Consider the following 21,292-nt stretch of genomic DNA (forward strand, 5'->3'; position numbering starts at 1 on the left):
CCTGAGAGGTTTTTTTTTTTTGGTTCATTATGTACACATATATAACCACCCAGAGGTTTGAATATTCTAAGACTGTAACATGTTTCCCTTTTGCTTTTCTCTAGTTCTCTTTTTCTTCTAGGACTGTACATTATGAGTCTCAGCAGAGCTTTTGTCATGTAGTGCACATTTGATTACACCTCATAATCACGGACCTCTGGGAATTCACTGTGAGAAGTTTGTCTCAATCTACCCCGTTCTTCAGTGTTGGTTGCTGAGTATCATAAACCCAGTTGCCTGGTGTTTTTAGACGATGGAAGCCTGTGGAGAAGGGTCTTTGACACTGACCCAGGGACTGCTCTGAGACTAGGAAGAGGAACTGACAGCATCTCAAGGGCCCCTTCTATCTTCTTATTCTTTCACTCGACGTTTGCAGTGTTTTGCCTAGAAATCAGCTGGCTTCTTGACACTCAGATATACCACTTTGCTTGACAACAATGACTGCTTCATTTTTAAAATTTGAAGTTCATCAGTAAACCATTTCTATATATAAACCTAGGATAGTTCTCCATGTGCCATTGTTAAAATAGATCCCATAGGATTTTCCAATAAACTAGAATACTCAATTTATATACTAGAACCATATACCCATAAAGTCTAATTTTGACTTCTTGATTTTTGTCCCAGGTTGTTTTTTTTTTTTTTTTTTTTTAAAGACAGCTGACAGTGCCAAGCTATTTTGTCACTTTGCGATTTTCCATTCCCCAGAGAGCAAGCTTTTAGAAGGATGACACATTCCTGGAACTTTTCGGGCTGACACATCCGTCACTTACCTATTCAACTCTTCAGTCAGTTGTCTTTCCCTCAAGATTTTAAATATGTAGATAATTTAGCCCTGGTACAGGCTTGTAATAAAGTTCATTTGAGAAGTGGGAGGAGAAAAGGGAAGGAAGCAAGCCAGTGATACACTCCTGAGTTTGTGGGATGACAGCTGCTTGTTCTGATACATACATGTGTGTGTCACTGCCCTGGTTATTCACAGAACAAGTCCACAATTAGCAATTAAATGGCCATTATAGGAATCATGTGGATAAACATGTTACATTGTAGTCATACAGACACTTTAAATAATTATTCTTTTTATAACAGCCATATACTGAAGGAGATTTATAATTTAGAGATAATATGCCCATTAGTAAAGTTTATGACCCAATAAACAGCCCCCATTAGTTAATAAATGCCAAAGCCATAAAAACAAAGATTATTAATAGAGTTTTTGTACCTCCCTCTTTTGCTGGTGGTCTCAAGACACTGAAGGGAAATGCTATCTTAGGAAAAACATTTATTCTCGTTATGTAAATATCAGTGAATTGTCTTACAATCCATCTGGAAATCTCCCAGTCCCCACCTCCTTGGTCCCAGGTGGTCCTGAAATGCTGACGCAGTCTGCTTAGGTTTCAAGCTGTTGATAACTATGGTTTTCAACACAAATAAACCCTGTGACTCAAATCTTTGGGAGGTGTGGGAAAGATGGCTGTAATTTTGGTCTTTACCCTCTGAAAAAGGGAAATCCCAACTATTGCCATTATTCCAGAGTGTGTGTGTTCATCACTAAGTCATGTCTGACTCTGCGACCCCATGGACTGCAGTACACCAGGCTTCCCTGTCCTTCACTATCTCCCAGAGTTTGCTCATTTCATGTACACTGAGTCAGTGATGCTATCTAACCATCTCATCCTTTGCCACCCTCTTCTCCATTTGCCTTCAATCTTTCCCAGCATCCCATGATCTTTTCTGGTGAGTCGGCTCTTCGCATCAGGTGGCCAAAGTATTTGAGCTTCAGCATCAGTCCTTCCAATGAATATTCAGGACTGACTTCCTTTAGGATTGACTGGTTTGATCTCCTTGCTGTCCAAGGGACTCACAAAAGTCTTCTCCAACAACACAATTCGGTAGCATCAATATTCCAGAGTAATACATTTTAAAAGTTTCACCATCTTTGCTCACACTTAGATTATTAGCTGCCTCTTTTCTTTCCTCTGAAGAAGAGAAATCACAACTATTGTCATTGCTCATGGGTAATAATATTTTAATGAAGTTTCGCTACCTTTGCATATACTTATATTTTTAGCTGCTAATATTTCTCATTTTGATGGAGAAGCTGGTGCTGCCTCTTGATGTCCGGGAGAGTTGAAGGTTAATATAGGCAAACCTTTTGTACTAAGAACTAAGTTTTTTTTTAGTATTCCTGGAACTGTGGGAATGATTGATAAAGTCATTTGAAAGCCCAAATTGAATCATGTCTTTTCATAAGAAACTGATTAAAAGCTGTTGCAGTTTACTTTAAATGGTTTGCTGAGTCATTGTTGTAAAGTATGGATGTTGTCAGCAGATGACTAATTTTCAGTGTTTATTTGCCTTTTTTCCCCCCTTTTAACCTATCTAAACCATTTGGACCCAACTGAGGAGCCTTGTGGCTTTGTCTATTGGTTAATTGATTTATTTATTGAAGTGTAGTTGATTTACAATGTTGTGTTAGTTTCTGGTGTATAGCACAGTGATTCAGTTATACACATATATATTCTTTTTAATATTATTTTCCATTATGGTTTACCACAGGATATTGAATATAGTTCCCTGTGCTATACAGTAGGACCTTGTTTATCCATTCTGCATATAATGGTTTGCATCTGCTAACTTCCAAACTCCCAGTCCATCCCTCCCCCACCATGCCTCCCCCTTGGCAACCACAAATCTATTCTCTATGTCTGTGATTCTATTACTGCTTTGTAGATAAGTTCCTTTGTGTCATATTTTAGATTCCACATATATGTGATCTTATATGGTATTTGTCTTTCTCTTTCTGACTTACTTCACTTATAGTAAGCTCTAGGTCCATCCATGTTGCTGCAAATGACATTGTGTTATTCTTTTTTATGGCTGAGTAGTATTCCATTGTGTATATATTGAATATATCACATATTCTTTATCCACTCATCTGTTGGTGGACATTTAAGTTGTTTCCATGTCTTGGCTATTGTAAATAGCGCTGCTATGAACATGGGGCCTTTTTGAGTTACAGTTTTGTCCTGATATATGCCTAGGAGTGGGATTGCTGGATCATATGGCAACTCTATTTTTAGTTTTTTGAGGAATCTCCATGTTATTTTCCATAGTGGCTGCATCTATTGGTTGACTGATGCTTACTAAAATAATTAAAATTTTAAACAACAGAGAGAAGATGAAGAGCACTGTAACTTTTAAGTATTACAGTAGTTTAAACATTTTGCCTACTTTAGTGTGTGCATTGCCTCTGATCCAGGTAAGGTCAAACACACCATTCTTGGTCTTATTTTGAAGTTGGTTTTGGGGGAGGTTATATTGCTTCCAGGCTTTAAGGATACCTCAGTCATGAGTTTCAGATATTTATATTGCCCTTCCTTCTTTCAAATAGTAGGGAATTATTGAACAAGATGATATCCAGATTAAAAAAAAACAAACCTTGCTTTTCCAACTTCAGTTTATTTATCTTCATTTGAGTGAGGATTGCTTCATAGCCTTTTCCACTTGTTCCTCATTTTGTCCACCCTTTCTTCCATATATTATGATTTTGCTCTAAGTTTGGCAGTTGGCATCTTCACTAGTAGCTTAATGAAATAGTAGGTTTTTCCACAAAATATTTATGATGCTGAATAGTGCAGAATCCATGGAGTAATGAATAGTCATGTTCCCAATTATCCATATATTGCTTCTGGTTAAGAATATAGATTCCTGAATTTTGAATACCCTGCAGAATTGGTCTGTAAATGATCTTTCGGACAAATAGCTTCCAAATGATGGTGTTAAACATGTACTCAAGTGATAAGTCTCTGCTCTGATATTTGTGTGGGCCACATTTGTGTTGCTTCCAGTTGAAAGCAGGTTAAGACTTTTTCAAAAATAAGTCTCTTCAAGTTGACAGCATCTGGAAACACAGTGCTTTTTTAATTCCCAAGAGAGTGTGATGTATAAAAATGGAAAACCTACTGAGGCAAGATCAATGAAGCTATTTAACAAATAAACCTGGAGTGATAATGGAGCAAACATTACAAAGGGTAGCGCTGACTGTGCAACTAGTTGTAAACGAGACTGTAATTCACGCCCACTCACATTCTTCTACCAGGTTATATACTGGTTTAAATAAACATCTTCATTTAAAGTTCAATTAAGTTCCCCCAAACTAAGAGGTCTAATGCGAGGATGTACATCTTCTTTGCGTTTGTTCCTGGCCCCCAGTAAAATTCCTTCCAAGGGAACTTTCGAGCCCATTGTGTGTCTGGTGCATGGCACAGGAAGCCAAGGGTCAGCACTGCTGCTCAGAAGCAACTGGAAACGGCTGAAAAATGTGGCTGATGAAAAACTCCACAGTGGCTCTGCAAGCGGAGAATTAATGACTGGCTAGAATCAGTAGGAGCCTTTACTTCTAAATACTCATTAGTTTAAGCAGTGAGGCCTGATGTTATGCAAGTTATAGAGGGAAAAGGGGACCGCCACTCCCCATTGTCTATTTTGAACAGAATATGCACATTTAACTCAAAGTGGTGAATGGTTCAAACACATCAAACCAGCTATTCATCAATCTCCCAGCTTCCTGAGCACCGCTTTGCTTCTGTGTAAACCCAACAATAGAGGAAATGCTTGTTATGACCCCACTATAATATTAAAATCCAGAGGGGCTGATGGCTTGGTGAAAAACAGAAAATACATTCTCCTTTAGAAAGAGTTCCACCAAAGTCATCTTTGTGTTTCCTTTTTCCTACTTTGCCTGTCCAAGAACAGCTGACTGAAATAGGAACTTGATTAAATTACTTTTGCCTGCCTTTTTTCTCCCTTGCTGTGGAGCCACTCACTGAATACAGAACCGGAGCTGACAAGCCATTTCAGACTGCTGCAGATAGCCCCAGTTTCAACCATGACCAGAATAGAGAGAAAGAAGGGAAATGTCGAGACATATGACCATTGCAGAGAGGAGCCAAATGAGAATAGGGACCACCGTGTGTGTGTAACTCACATTAAAGAGTTGGAACTTCATCCTAAGAGCACGAAGTTACTGAAAAGATTTGAAATCTGGAGAATGAAAAGATCACGTCTGTATTTAAAAATCTCTGGCTGCTCTCTGTGTGTGAACTACGAGAGTGAGTTTGGCAGTGAGAAGGCTGACTAGGAGGCTGTTGCCAGAGCAGTGATGGCTGGTTTGAGGTTGCTAAGAAGTGAATAGATTCCGGACATATTCAGGAATTTGAATATGAGGGAGAAGCTGAAATCAAAATTAGGGATGAGTCATTTTGGCAGCTGGGTAGGTGGAGTTGCCAATCATTGTGCTGGGATATACCAGGGAAAAATAAGGTTTGAGGGGGAGTCAAAAATTCTGCCTTGAGCATAGGAAATAAGAGTGCCTGTGGAACAGAGAAGTGGAGATGTTGATAAGGTAACTGGATGAACAGGGCTGCAGAATGACCAGGGCTGGAGTTGGCATGTTTGAGGGTCATTGTGAGCACAGGTAAGATTGGCTAGAGGGGTACTTATTGCTTGAGAATCACAGTGTCTAGTGTATTACTGATTTTTTAAAAAGGGCTTTTATTGTCATACAATGAACTGCACATATTAAAGTGTACAATTTGATAAACTCACACATCTGTATACCAGTGAAACGTCATCCCAATCAAGATAAATGAACTTCTTCCCTCCAAATTTCCTCACACTCCTTTGAAATCCCTCCTCTTGTAGGGGAGGAAAAATAATTTTCCCTCCACCATTCTGAGCTCTCGGGTGAGACCCAATATAATAAAAAACAGATTAACCAGAGGAAAACCCCCAGAAAGTAGACATGGGAGATATCCAGAAAATATTAGTAACTCTACAGGGTGGTTAACCAGAGGAAAACCCCCAGAAAGTAGACATGGGAGATATCCAGAAAATATTAGTAACTCTACAGGGTGGTCTAGGTGCATCCCAGGTGGTGCTAGTGGTAAAGAATGCACCCGCCAATACAAGAGACATAGTTTGATCCCTAAGCCGGGAAGATCCCTTGGAGGAGGAAATGGCAACCCACTCTAGTATTCTTGCCTGGGAAATCCAGTTGACAGAGGAGCCTGGCAATGGGGACCCAAAAGGTCAAACACGACTGAGAACACACACACACACAGTGACCTAAGCTGCTACTTTAAATACCACACACACACACACACACACACACACAGTGACCTAAGCTGCTACTTTAAATACCACCTTCAGCTAAAGATACAATAAAGGTGTGTGTTGTGGGGAGTAGAGCCCTTATGGAAGATTACCAGGAAAAGCAAGGTAAACAAGGGTAAGATTTGTTTTGCAGATAGAAATCAATGCCTTCTTCATTTTTAGGAGTTTCTTGTGATTTTGAGCCATCCTCACTTCCTGGTACAGAGAGGAAGACATCCTTACAAATGGAGGTTTCCATTATAGATACAAATGTCTCTACAGAAGGATAGCTCATTTTTTAGAACTTCTGTGTCTGCTGTGATTATTTCTCAAAATAGTCAGCTCAAAATAATTCTTATGCCAAAGAGGAATATTTAGGGGTGATATATTCTGTTAGTCTTCACCCTCCTCCATACCATTTAGCTGCTTTTTGTCACTATAGAAAAGTTAGCATTCTCTAGAATTTTATATAGATGGGATTATACAGTATGTACTTTTTGGGGGTCTGGTTTCTTTCACTCAGCATAATTATTTTGAGATTCATCCACATTTTTGCATATACCAGTATTTCATTTCATTTTATTTCTGAGTCCATTGTACAGATATGCCAAAGTTTAGTTCATTCACATGTCGATGGAAATTTGGGTTATTTCAGTTAACTACCTATTACAACTAAAACTGCTGTGAACCTTGGTGTACAGGTTTATGTGTGAATATATGCTTTCATTTCTCTTACATAAATACCTAAGAGTAGAATGTGTGCTTAGTCGCTGAGTCATGTCTGACTCTTTGTGACCCCATGGACTGTAGCTCATCAGGCTCCTCTGTCCATGGGGCTTCTCCAGGCAAGAATAGTGGAGTGGGTTGCCATACCCCCCTTCAGGAGATCTTCCCAACGCAAGGATCAAACCCAGGTCTCCCGCCTTGCAGGCGGATTCTTTACCAACCGAGTCACTAAGGAAGCCCAAGAGTAGAATGGCTGGATCCAATGGTTGATATATATTGTTAAATAACAGAAATTTGACAAAAATGAGTATATTTAAAGACCCAATTGACTTTATTAAATGACTCGTGAATGGGGCAGCATCTCATCTAGCACATAGGAGCTCTGCTGAGCTATAGAAAAGGTAAGGTTTTTAAAGGTGGAAAGGAGGCAGAGAAAATAAGTTATTAGCAAAGAGTGCATTGTTTCAGGGAAGGTCACCCTCCTAAGGAGAACAGAAGGGGCCTATTCCAGGGGTGAGGAGAGATTACCTCACCAGGGCTGACTAGATAATTCCAGGTTGACTGGCTAAATGTTAACATTCCTGGGTCGGTCAAGACTGCAATTAGGTATTAAGTCTTGGTTTTTCTGACATAGGGTTTAGCACATTATTTTGTTCCTGCTTTCTCCTTTTTAACAATGTTTAACTTTTTCAGTAACTGACAAACTATTTTCCAAAGTGATCGTACAATTTTGCTTTCCTTTCCAGCATTGTAGGAAGTCCTAGTTCCTCCATGTTTCTGCAAATACTTGGTATGGCCAATCCTTTTAATTTTAACCATTCTAATAGATATGTAGTAGTAGCTTGTTATTCTTATTATTGAATTTTGAGAGTACTTTATATGTTCTAGATACAAGTCCTTCATTGGATATGTGATTTCTAAATATTTTCTCCCAAACTGTGGTGGTCTTTTCATTCTCTTGACAGGGTGTTTAGGAGGGCAAAAGTTTTAAATTCTGATGAAATCTATTTTATCAATTTATTTTTTATGGGTTGTGCTATTGGTGTTATACCTAATGAATCTTTGCTAGACCAAGGTCCCAAGGGTTTTCTTATATGTTTCTTCTAGAAATTTTTATAGTTTTAGGTTTTTCACTTAGTTTTGTAATAGTTAATTTTTGTTATGATGTGAGATATGGCTCCAAGTTTGTTTTTGTTTTTTGGCGTATGGATATCCAATTGTTACAGTACCATTTGTCGAAAAGATTATCATCTTTCCACTGAATTGCCTTTGTTCCTTTGCTGAAAGTTGGTTTTTGATACATGTGAAGATCTATGTCTGGACTTCTATTCTGTTCCATTAATTTATATGTCTGTCTTTATATTAATATCACACTGTGTTGATTACTGTAGCTTTATAATAAGTCTTGAAATTAATAGTTTTAGTTCTCCAGTTTTGTTCTTCTTTGCTCAATTTAATATGTACAGCATATTAACTTGATACATTTATATATTGCAGAATGATTACCATTGTAGTGTTAGGTAACACCTCCATCATATCACATAATTACCATTCCTTGGTTGCAGAGAAAACATTTAAGATCTACTTTTAGAAGCTTTTAAGTATATATAATACAATGTTTTTAACTGTAATTACCATGCTGTACATTAGATTCCTTAGAACTTATTCATCTGATAACTAGAAGTTTGTACCCTTTGACCAACATCTCACCATTTCCCCATCCCAGCCCCTGGTAACCATTTCTCCACTATCTGTTTTTCTGGGTTTGACCTTTTTAGATTCCACATATAAATGAGATTATACAGTATTTGCTTTCTCTGTCTGACTTAATTTCATTTAGCATAATGCCTTCAAGGTTCATCCATATTGTTGCAAAATGGCAGGCTTTATAGCCTCAGATTGCCTTGAAAAAGTTTCTGGCCTATGGCACAAGAAGAGGGAAACCAAATAGAATATGGTGTCCTCTCTGACTAAAAGAGATGGAACCAAGAGTCTAGAAATACCAAGTTTGCTAGAGTTCAGAAGGAATATTACTTGAGAGAAGAGACTGCAGAGAAACAGAACTTCAGAGATCTTCAGATGGTTCCTTGAGTACTCAGCTGAGTACTGAGCAACACATGTATCTGAGGAAACTACCCAAGACTGGGGAGCAGAGAATGGTACTTAGTGTTCACACAAAGCTGATAATAGTGCCTCTTCTCAAAAACCTGACTGTAAAGTCTCAACATTCATAGAGAATTGTACTCAGGAGGTTCTTTCCCCAGTAATGAGGAATAATGACCTTTAGATTAAAATGAACACATTTTAAAAGCAACACCTAAAAGGGTCAAACAATTTCCAAGTAATTTAACTATGTCTCAGAAAACAAAGCTTGATTATTGATGTGTGTACTTAGTCACTTAGCTGACTCTTTGAAGCCCCATGGACTGTATAGCCTACTAGGCTCCTCTGTCCATGGATTTTTCCAGGCAAAAATACTGGAATGAGGTGCCATTTCCTACTCCAGGGTAAGAGTGTTGATAGAAATATATAAATAGCTCCCAAGAAAGGTAAAATTCACAAGGTCTTGCCTCCAATAAAAGATTACCAGGCATACCAGAAAAGGAAAGTTCAGTTCACAATGAGGAAAAAAAGAAATCAATAGAAACTGATCCAGATTGACACAGATGTTATAGTTAGCAGAAATGGAGAATCAAACAACTATTAAGCTGTTTCCATGTAATTAAAAAGTTAAGGAGAGACACGGAAGATTAAAAAAGACCCAACTCAAACTTCTATTGATAGAAGGTACAATGGATGAGGTGAGATGAAAAATATAATGAATGGGTTAAAGACGGATTAGACTTCGCAGAAAAAAAAAAGATTCATGAACTTGAAGACATACTAATAGAAATTATCCAAAATGAAACACAAAGAGTAAAAAGATTGGGGAAAAAATGAACAGTTCATTGGTGAGTTGCAGGACAACTTAAAGCACTCTAATATGCAATTATAATGTGGAGTGAGAAGAAAGGAAAATAATGGCCTAAAATTTTTTGAATTTTTTGAAAATAAGTAACATATAGATGTAAGGATCTCAGATCACCCAAGTGCAAGAAATATGAAGAAAACTACACCAAACAACATCATAAACAGCAGCTAAATATAGAGTGAAAATCTTAAAACCACCCACAGAAAAATGATCTTATGCACGGAGGGACAAAAATAAGGATTTCAGCAGATTTTTCCACCAGGAAAAATGTAAGGAAGAAGATAGTGGACCAGCATCTTTAAAGTACTGAAATAGTAAACTGATAATGTAGAATTCTATGCCCACTGAATATATCTTTCAAAAATGAAGGCAGAACAGGTACTCAAACAAATATTTATACACACTATTCATAGTAGCATTATTCACAATAGCTAAAAAATGAAAACAAATGTTTATCAACAGATGAATGGATAAACAAATTGTGGTATTAACATGCAGTGGAATATTATTAATATTTAGCCATTAAAAGAAATGAGGTACTGATGTATGCTACACCATTGATGAACCTCAAAACCATTATGCTACATGAAAGAAGGAAGGTAGAAAAAGTCACATATGATTTCATTTGTATGAAATATCCAGAATAGGTAGATCTGTAGAGACAGAATGCAGAGTGCACTTGAAGGAAAGAGGATTGGGGAGCAATTGCTTAATGGATAGAGTTTAATTTTGGGTCAATGGAAATGTTTTGGAACTAGAGAGAGGTGATGGTTGTATAAAATTGTGAATGTACTAAATGCCACTGAAATTACACTTTTAAATAGTGTTCTGTGAATTTCACCTCAATAAAAATATATCAGTTGAGCATGAACTGGAAAACTCAAAATACTAAAGGTGTTAATTCTCCCAAATTGGTATACAGATTTAATGCAATTTCTATCAAACTTTCAGCATGAATTTTTGGAGCTATAGGCACTATTATTCTGAAATTTATATGGAAAAAGAAAAGAACTAGAATAGCTATAGCAATTTTGAAAAAGGACAAAGTAGGAAGAATAAATCTATCTGATTTAAAGATTTATCATATATCTATAGTCATCTGGACTGTCATTGGTGGAATGATAGACACATCAATCAATGAAAGGGAGGACAGAACCCAATAATAGACCCAAACAAATGGTACCAAACTGATCTCTGACAAATGAACAAGACTAAGTCAGTAGAGGAAGGACAGCCTTTCAACAAATGATGCTGAAATAACTGAACAGCTGTAAGCCAAAAAAAAAGAGAGAATCAAAACTTTGAATTAAACTTCACACTTTATACAAATATCACCTCAAGATAGATCATGGACTTAAATCTAACATGTTAAGCCATAAAAGTTCCAGAAAAAAAGTACTCAGGAGAAAATATTCAGGATAAGGGACAAGTGATGAGTTCTTAGAAAAACTTTTTTTTTTTTTGCTTTGAAAAAGACCCTGTTAAGAGGATGAGAAGATGAGGTACAGACCAAGAAGAAAATCTTTGCAAAACATGTATCCAACAAAAGATATATGTAAAGAAATCTCAAACACTCAATTACAAAAGAAACAAAAGACAACAGAGATTTCACCAAAAAGAACATACAGATGAAAACTAAGCACACAGAAAGATGCTCAATATGATTTATCCATTAAGGAAAGGCAAACCAGTCACAGTGCAATATTAATACACATCTCTCAGAGTCCCTAAAAAAATAGTGATAGTAACAATTACTGGATGTGGTGAAGCTGAATCTCTTGCACTTTGCTGATGGGGATATGAAATGGTACAGCCACTCTGTAAAACAACTTGGCAGTTTCTTAAAAACTGTATCTTTCAAATGACCCAGCAACTTAACCCATGGGCATTTAATCCAGAGAAATGGAAACATATGTTCCTACAAAAACCTATATATGGATATTTGTGCTGTGCTATGCTTAGTTGCTCAGTCGTGGCAGTCTCTTTGTGACCCCATGGACTGTAGCCCATCAGGCTCCTCTATCCATGGGGATTCTCCAGGCAAGAATAGTGGAGTGGGTTGCCATTCCGCCCTCCAGGGGATCTTCCTGACCCAGGGATCGAATCCAGGTCTCCCACTTTGCAGGCAGATTCTTTACTGTCTGAGCCACCAGGGAAGCCCAAGAATACTGGAGTGGGTAGCCTGTCCCTTCTCCATGGGATTTTCCTGACTCAGGAATTGAACTGGGGTCTCCTACATTGCAGGTGAATTCTTTACCAGCTGTGCTACCAGGGAAGTCCATATGGATATTTATAGCATCTTTATTCATAATAGTCCCGAAGTGGAAACAACCCAGCTAAACTTCAATGGGTTAATCGTTAGCAATGATTTGCTTGTAACTGTGAAATTAAAAGACACTTACTCCTTGGAAGGAAAGTTATGACCAACCTAGATAGCATATTAAAAAGCAGAGACATTACTTTGCCAACAAAGGTCTGTCTAGTCAAGGCTATTGTTTTTCCAGTGGTCATGTATGGATGTGAGAGTTGGACTGTGAAGAAAGCTGAACACTGAAAAATTGATTCTTTTGAACTGTGGTGTTGGAGAAGACTCTTGAGAGTCCCTTGGACTGCAAGGAGATCCAACCAGTCCATCCTAAAGGAGATCAGTCCTGGGTGTTCATTGGAAGGACTGATGCTGAAGCTGAAACTCCAATACTTTGGCCACCTCATGTGAAGAGCTGACTCATTGGAAAAGACCCTGATGCTGGGAGGGATTGGTGGCAGGAGGAGGAGGGGACTACAGAGGATGAGATGGCTGGATGGCATCACCAACTCGATGGACATGAGTTTGAGTACGCTCTGGGAGTTGGTGATGGACAGGGAGGCCTGGCGAGTTGCGATTCACGGGGTGGCAAAGAGTCAGACACGACTGAGGGACTGAACTGAACTGAACAGTCTCAGTGCTGTAGAATACCACTCAGCAATAAAAATTGAAATGAACTATCAATTCAATGCAACAAGTTGCATAAGTCTACAGAGAATTATGTTGCCTGAAAAAACCAACCCCAAAAGGTTACATAGTGTATTATTCCATTTACATAATGCTTTTGAAATGAAAAATTGTGTCAATAGAGATGAAGAACAGGTCAATGGTCCTCAGTGTTTAGAGCGGTAGTGTGGCGGGTGAGAGGAAGAGAAATGCATTGTGGCTATGAAAAGGCAACATGAGAAATCCTTGTGATGAAGAAAATGTTTTGTATCTTGATTTTATTAATGTCAATATCCTGGTTGTGATACAGCACTATTTTTTTCAAGATGTTACTATTAGTGGAACTGGGTAAAAGATATGTGGGATTTCTCTGTGTTGTTCCTTCCAATTACATTTGGATCTACTACTATAAAAATAAAAGGTTTAATTGAAAACTTTTGTAAAGGGAGACAAAATACTTTGTCAGATATAAAGAAAGATGACAGTGTTCATCACAAGCAGTTCTCTCCAAATTGATGTATAGTTTCCGTGCAATCCTAATCACAATGAGAGCAAACATTTTTGTAGAAACTGACAAACTGATTCTACAATTCATGTGAAATGCAAAGGTAGTCCTTCTGGCAAAAGGAAAATGGCATCACTGGGGAGTTGTACCAAATATTTAATGAAGAAATAATACTGATTCTACATAAACTATTCCAGAAAGTTGAAGAGAAAGAAATACTTCCCAACTCATTCTAAGAGTTGAGCATTACTCCAGATTTAAAAAAAGAAAGAAAGAAAAAGAGACTCAAAGGAAAAGAAACTGCAAATCAATATCCTTCATGAATATCAATGCAAAGTTTCTTAACAAAATTTTAGAAAAATAAATCCAGTAATTATAAAAATGACAATATGTCATGACCAAGTAGAGTTTTCAGTTCAGTAGCTCAGTTGTGTCTGACTCTTTGTGACCCCATGAACCTCAGCACTCCAGGCCTCCCTGTCCATCACCAACTCCCAAAGTCCACCCAAACCCATGTCCATGGAGTCGATGATGCCATCCAACCATCTTATCCTCTGTGAGCCCCTTCTCCTCCTGCCCTCAATCTTTCCCAGCATCAAGGTCTTTTCCAATGAGTCAACTCTTCACATGAGGTGGCCAAAGTATTGGAGTTTCAGCTTCAGCATCAGTCCTTCCAATGAACACCCAGGACTGATCTCCTTTAGGATGGACTGGTTGGATCTCCTTGCAGTCCAAGGGACTCTCAAGAGTGTTCAACACCACAGTTCAAAAGCATCAACTCTTCAGCACTCAGCTTTCTTTATAGTCCAACTCTCACATCCATACATGACTACTGGAAAAACAATAGCCTTGACTAGATGGACCTTTGTTGACAAAGTAATGTCTCTGCTTTTTAATATGCTGTCTAAGTTGGTCACATCTTTCCTTCCAAGGAGTAAGCATCTTTTAATTTCATGGCTGCAATCACCATCTGCAGTGATTTTGGAGCCCAGAAAAATAAAGTCAGCCACTGTTTCCACTGTTTCTCCATCTATTTGCCATGAAGTGATGGGACCGGATGCCATGATCTTAGTTTTCTGAATGTTGAGCTTTAAGCCAACTTTTTCACTCTCCTCTTTCCTCAGGATTATAAAGTTGGTTTATCAATGCCATTAATATAAAAGATTAAAAAGGAAAAATCATATGATCATTTAAATAGATTTAGGAAAAGAATTTGAGAAGACCCAACATCTAGTCTTGATATAAAACTCCCACCAAAGTAAGAGTAGAAGGAGATTTCTTCAATACCTATGATAAAATAATTCTTGTTTTCAGATGGTAAGATAGTCTACCTAGAAAATCCAAGAGAATAATTTTTAAAGATCATCTTAGAATTAATGAGACAATTCATAAAAGTATTGGATATAGGGTAAATATATAGCAATCAACAGCTTTCTGGTGAACAAGCAATACTCACTTAGAAAACACAATGAAAAAAATCACTTTTATAATAATGATAAAATCCTCTAAAAGACCCAGGAAGAATAACCTTAATTTGAAACATGTAGTAACCATTTGAAACACACTGAAAGTTAGCAATAAAAAAAATGAGGACATATGGAGAAAAAGGAAATTTGAATATGGTTAAGATGTCAGATGTAGGCTTAACATAAAAAGTCCCAATGGGGTTTAAGGAGAGAACTTAATAAAATGGTTATGATGTATTTGGAATATAAAAATAGTTTCAAGACATTGGAAAAGTTAATGAGCAGAAGCTCTTCCTAAATTTTAAAGTTATAATAATTGAAGTAGTATGGTAGTAACATAATAAATTGCAGATCTATGAAATATTAATAACAGACATATGTGTGCATGTGTGTGTGTGTGTCTATGAAGGAAACAGTAATCATTAGGAAAAAGACCGTTTCCCTGGTGACGATGGACTAAAAGTCCAAATTTACCCTTTTACCTTAAACAATTAAAAATCTAGAAAACCCAATGATGAAGCAATGATTTTCAGATATCGGTCAATAAAGAGGGCAGGACTGTGATTCCTAAGGCTAAGGAATTGAGAGAGGTGAGAACTATGATTGTCCCTCATTACTATCTTGAGGCAGTTTTCATACCACGGTAGAGGAAGGAGGAATCCAAAGAGTGCCCGGTGGTCCCATTAAGTTGAGAAGACAAGGGTTGAAGCTCAGGAAAACCAAGGAGTCTAGAGTGTGTGAGGAGAGTACTAGAGATGAGGGAGCTGCAAGAGAGAGCTGTTCATCTGTAGAGGGATCAACCCTAGTCTTTGACTTTGACTGAGTACTGATCTTCTAATGGATAAGAAAAAGTTACCCAAGTCTGGGGAAAGAATCACTGGACAGCAGTAGGCCAAAGAATTCCCGAAGATCCTCAAAGGCTAGAAATAATTTGTGTTTCCTCTGTCCAGAGTAGAAAGATCTTGTTATAGGTGGAGGACTTGGTTAGAGTCCTCAGAGATATTGCTGTATTAGTAAGGCTAAATTAACTCTAGACTGATTCTGAACCAAAGACTGTTCTAGATCTGTCCTAATGAACTCTAAAAGTAAGACACCAAATGATACAGCTGACTCCAAGTAACTTAATGGTACACCGGAACAAAGTTCAATACTACTTAAAGGAATTTTGAAAAGCATAACACTTGACAAAGTAAAATTCAAAATGTCTAGTATCCAATTAAAACTTAGGCATGCAAGGAGGCAAGAAAACATGATCCATAACTAGGGGAAATTTAACCAATAGAAATGAAGCCAGATATAACAGTGATGATGGAACTAGGAAAGATTATTAAGATAGCTAGTATAAATATATCTATTATATTCAAAAAGACAGGAAAACATGAACATGATGGGGAGATAGAAAGATATTACAAAGGCTAGCATGGGATTTCTAGAGGTGAAAAACAAACTGGATGGGATTAAAAGCAAGTTAGACACTGCAGAAGAAAAAGATTAGTGAATTTGAAACACAGAGGACAAGTGATTAATTTAATTTGATCAAACTGTAAAACTTCTGTTCTTCAAAAGCTATAGTTAAGAAAATTAAAAGGAAAGCCACAGACAAGGAAGAAATATTTGTAAATTGCATATCCAGCAAAAGACTTGTATCCAGGTATATAAAGAACTTGCAAAACTCAAGATTAGGAAAACAAACAACCCAATTTAAGAAAATGGGCCAAAGACTTGAAGAGACACTTCACCAAAGAAAGTATTCAAATGGCAAATAAACACACAAAAAGATGTTCAACATTATTTGCTGTTAAGGAAATGCAAATTAAAGCCACAGTGTGTCACCATTACACACCCATTAGAATAGCTAATATTTTAAAAAAGAATATTAATAATACCAACTGCTGGCTAGGGTGTAAAGCAGTTGGTGAAAATGCAAAATGGTCTAATCACTTTGCAAAATAGTTTGGGAGTCTCTTATAAAGTTAAACGTACTTACCACATGAACCATTGATCCCATGCCTATGTATATACCCCAGAAAAATGAAAATATATGTCCACACAAAGGCTTGTATTCAAATATTCATAGCAGTTTTGTATGCTATGAATAATAGCCCCAAACTGAAAAGACTCCAGGAAAGTCCAGTGGTTAGGATTCTGTGCTTCCATTGTAAGGAGCACAGGTTCGATCCCTGATCAGGAAACTAAGATCCCACAAACCGTGCTGCTGCTGCTGCTGAGTCACTTCAGTTGTGTCCAACTCCATGTGATCCCATAGACGGCAGCCCACCAGGCTCCCCCGTCCCTGGGATTCTCCAGGCAAGAACACTGGAGTGGGGTGCCATTGCCTTCTCCACACAAGCCGTGCAGTGCATCCAAATAAAGAATGAAAGAAAAACAGGAAAAGGAAAAAGACTCCAAATGTCAGTCAACTGGTAAATGAATAAACAAACTATGTTCCACCCATACAACTGAGTACTACTCACCAGTGGAAAGGTACAAACTATTGATACATGCAGCAGCATAGATGACTCCCAGAACATTATGTTAAGGGAAAGAAGACAGACAAGAAAATTCTGTATGATATGTTCACATGACATTGTAGAAAAGTCAAAACTATAGCAACAGAGAGCAGATCAGTGGATGCCAGGAGTGTGGGCAGGAGACTGATCGCAAAGAGCAACAGGGGAGTCTTTTGGGATGTTGCAGGCGCTGTAAATCATGATTGAAGTGGTGGTTACATGACTATATGTTTGTCAATATCCATTCAATTGTATCGTTACAATTGGCGAATTTTAGTGCATGTATATTATATGTTGATTAAGCTGATTTTAAAAAATCAGTAAGAGTCTCATGATGTGATGCTCTGAGAAGGACACAATACCACCTATGAAGTTTTTCTAACAAAAATATTTAACTAGGATCTACTTATGAATAAACTCTCAGGCCAGCCAGATTGTGAGACATTCTGTAAGACAACTGGCCTGAAATCTTGAAAAACTGTCAGTATCATGAGAGACAAGAAAATGAGGTGAAAGGACCACAATAACTAAATACAATGCATAATCCTTGATTGAATTCTATATTAGGAAAAATAAAACTATAAAGAATGTAATTGGGGAAATAGGGGAAATTTAAATATGGACAGTTTATTCGATAATAGTAGTGTGTGAATGTTATTTCCTAAGTGTTTTGTTTATGTAATAATATGCTCTTGTTTTTAGAGATACATAGTGAAGATTTGGGGATGAAGTTCAAGTGTCAAAATGATAGCATCTATCAAGTGGTTCAGGAAAACAAAACAAAAGAGAGGGAGGAGGGGATGGGAGGGGAGAGAGAACATATAGAGTTAAAGGAAATATTAACAATTGGTAAAAATATAAGTAGTGAATATATGTGAAGAGTATATGGGTGTTCATTGTATTATTATTTTAATTTTTCTTTAATTTTGACATTTTTCAAAATGAGAAGTTGAGAAGTAAATGTGTTTTAAGACTTTAAGATTGCAAATTTTAAATCAAGATTTTTTAAAAATGTTGCATACTTAGTCATATGCTCTAGCTAGAAATATTAATAAACTGACAAAACAGTGTTTTTGTACCTTTAACAAGCAGAAGTTTTCAATGTAAAAAAATTCAGTGGGTGAACACATGCGTTATTTAATACATTGATTAGAAAAATAGCTCTTGGGAAAAGAAACCTATTTAGCCCTCCTGTGCTGTGCTCAGTCATGTCCGACTCTTTGAGACCCCATGGACTGTAGCCCACCAGGCTTCTTTGTCCCTGGGATTCCCCAGGCAAGAATACTGTAGTGGGTTGCCATTCACTTCTCCAGGGGATCTTCCCAACCCAGGGATCGAACCTGCATCTCTTGTATTGGCAGGCTGATTCTGTATTGCTGAGCCACAAGGGAAGCCTACCTGAACATTAATTATAAGTGGATCAAAGTTCACTGTGAAAATTCAAACCATAAAAGTTGAACATTTACTAAGTATACTCTGAATGGAGAAGACTTTCCAAGTGTAAGAGAAATTGAAGGCAGAAGAAAATGATTAATAGATTTGATAATGCAGTTAAAACTTTGGAACATCGAAAATGTAACATTAGATAATAAATCTTTTTAACAGATACAAGAAATTATGGCTTATCAGATTTACCTCCTGTAAAAAGAATATTATACATATTTGGTAAGGAATATTCTAGGACTAATGAAAAATAAGCAGAGAACTCAGTCACAAAAAAGAAATAAAAATGGTTAATAAAAGTAAAATTGTATTTCACCTTGAGTGGAATCAAAGAAATATAAATGAACTACTATAACAAGATTCTATTAATATTTCTATGAAACCAAATGTTATACAATTTTTTTTTTGTTTTTTTTGTTTTTTTTTTTTTTTTGTTGTTTTAACTGGTTTAATTTGTAGACACCTGGGAATCTGTCTGAGAACAAATGGAGACCACACACCACATGGGCCTCAGTTCCTCACTCAGCCTTGCCAGAAGCCTGGGAGCTTGGACGACAGCTGGTCTTCTTGATGGTCAACAAACGAGAGCCTGAGGGCACCAGGGTCCCAGGCTTGCTGTGGCAGGCGGCCTCCGTACCACAGCCCCGGGCTGCAAATCTGATACCAGGCTGTGCGAGGCCAGACACGGCGACACAGTGGGTTTCCTCACCAACGCAGACCGCTTCCTGAGTCGAAGTGCATGTTTCCGAAAAGGCAGTGATGCAGGAAGGACACCGAAGGCCATTCTCTGTATGGTTTCTCACGATCGCGGGCATGGGCTCCTGGTTGCACCCATCGTTCTGGCAGCAGCGCCTCCTGGAGCCCATGTAGTTCTCAGTGTTCATGGTGATGGCGAAGGATCCTGAGTCACACTCGCTGGATTTCGCACACCCCTTGTAGCTGGTCACCGCCAAGGAGCCCTTTCTATTGCTCTCAGTCACGACAACAATGCAGGAGTCCTTGTCCGGGGCACAAGTCTGCAGTTTTCCATTGCAGTTGGGACCGTCACTGACACACACCTCACAGCTTAGTGAGCACCCCAAACCCAGGAGGGTGCAGAGCAGTGCAGAGGCCAGCAGGAAGGTCTCAGGTTTCATGGAAGGCTTCATGATGGAATGATGTGTGACCCTGCACTACAATTTTTAAAGTGGCAATTTCCCTGTTGCTGAGGACAATGGGGAATCCATACTTACTCTCATTTCTGGTGGTACAATTTTTCTAAAAAGCAGTTGGAGAATATTAATATTTAGAGCCTTAAAATATTCATGCTCTAGTAAGGCATCCTAAGGGAATAATCAGATATGCAGACCAAGATTTTTGCACTAACTTAATCTTTGTAATATTATGTAAAATAGTGAGGACATGGAAATAGCAGAAATAGCCTGTGATTAGGGGTTGATTAAATCCATTTCAGTACATACAAGAAAACAATATGATGCAGCCATTAAGAAGCATTATGAAGCATTTTTAATATCATGAGATTACTTAAGATATAAATACTAAGAGAAAAAAGTACTAAGAGAAAAAACAGAGTTCAAAATTTGTATAAAAATTTTTCAACCATTTAAAAATATATGCTTCTATGTCCTGGCTATTATAAACAGTGCTGCAATGAACATTGGGGTGCACGTGTCTCTTTCAGATCTGGTTTCCTTGATGTGTATGCCCAGGAGTGGGATTGCTGGGTCATATGGCAGTTCTATTTCCAGTTTTTTAAGGAATCTCCACACTGTTTTCCGTAGTGGCTGTACTAATTTGCATTCCCACCAACAGTGTAAGAGGGTTCCCTTTTCTCCACACCCTCTCCAGCATTTATTGCTTGTAGACTTTTGGATAGCAGCCATTCTGACTGGAGTGTAATGGTACCTCATTGTGGTTTTGATTTGCATTTCTCTAATAATGAGTGATGTTGAGCATCTTTTCATGTGTTTGTTAGCCATCTGTATTTCTTCTCTGGAGAAATGTCTGTTTAGTTCTTTGCCCCATTTTTTGATTGGGTCATTTATTTTTCTGGAATTGAGCTTCAGGAGTTGCTTGTATATTTTTGAGATTAATCCTTTGTCTGTTTCTTTGTTTGCTATTATTTTCTCCCAATCTGAAGGCTGTCTTTTCACCTTGCTTATAGTTTCCTTTGTTGCAACCTAGATGCCCATCAGCAGATGAATGGATAAGAAAGCTATGGTACATATATACAATGGAATATTACTCAGCCATTAAAAAGAATTCATTTGAATCAGTTCTAATGAGATGGATGAAACTGGAGCCCATTATACAGAGTGAATTAAGCCAGAAAGATAAACACCAATACAGTATACTAACACATATATATGGAATTTAAAAAGATGGTAATGATAACCCTATATGCAGGACAGAAAAAGAGACATAGATGTATAGAACAGACTTTTGGACTCTGTGGGAGAAGGCGAGGGTGGGATGAGCTGAGAGAATAGCATTGAAACATGTATA

The 21,292-nt window shown here is 37.7% G+C and overlaps 1 protein-coding gene across 1 annotated transcript; it reads right to left on the reverse strand.

Annotated features, from left to right (window-relative positions):
- Window positions 1–19,204: 19,204 nt before the first annotated feature.
- On the reverse strand, window positions 19,205–19,935 carry LOC122689794 (phospholipase A2 inhibitor and Ly6/PLAUR domain-containing protein-like). Its single transcript, XM_043896527.1, has one exon. It carries the CDS (start codon window positions 19,933–19,935, stop codon window positions 19,306–19,308), a length of 630 nt encoding a protein of 209 aa, XP_043752462.1. The 3' UTR covers window positions 19,205–19,305.
- Between the last annotated feature and the right edge of the window lie 1,357 nt (window positions 19,936–21,292).

Source organism: Cervus elaphus, chromosome X (genome assembly GCF_910594005.1).
Source record: "Cervus elaphus chromosome X, mCerEla1.1, whole genome shotgun sequence".
NCBI lineage: Eukaryota > Metazoa > Chordata > Mammalia > Artiodactyla > Cervidae > Cervus > Cervus elaphus.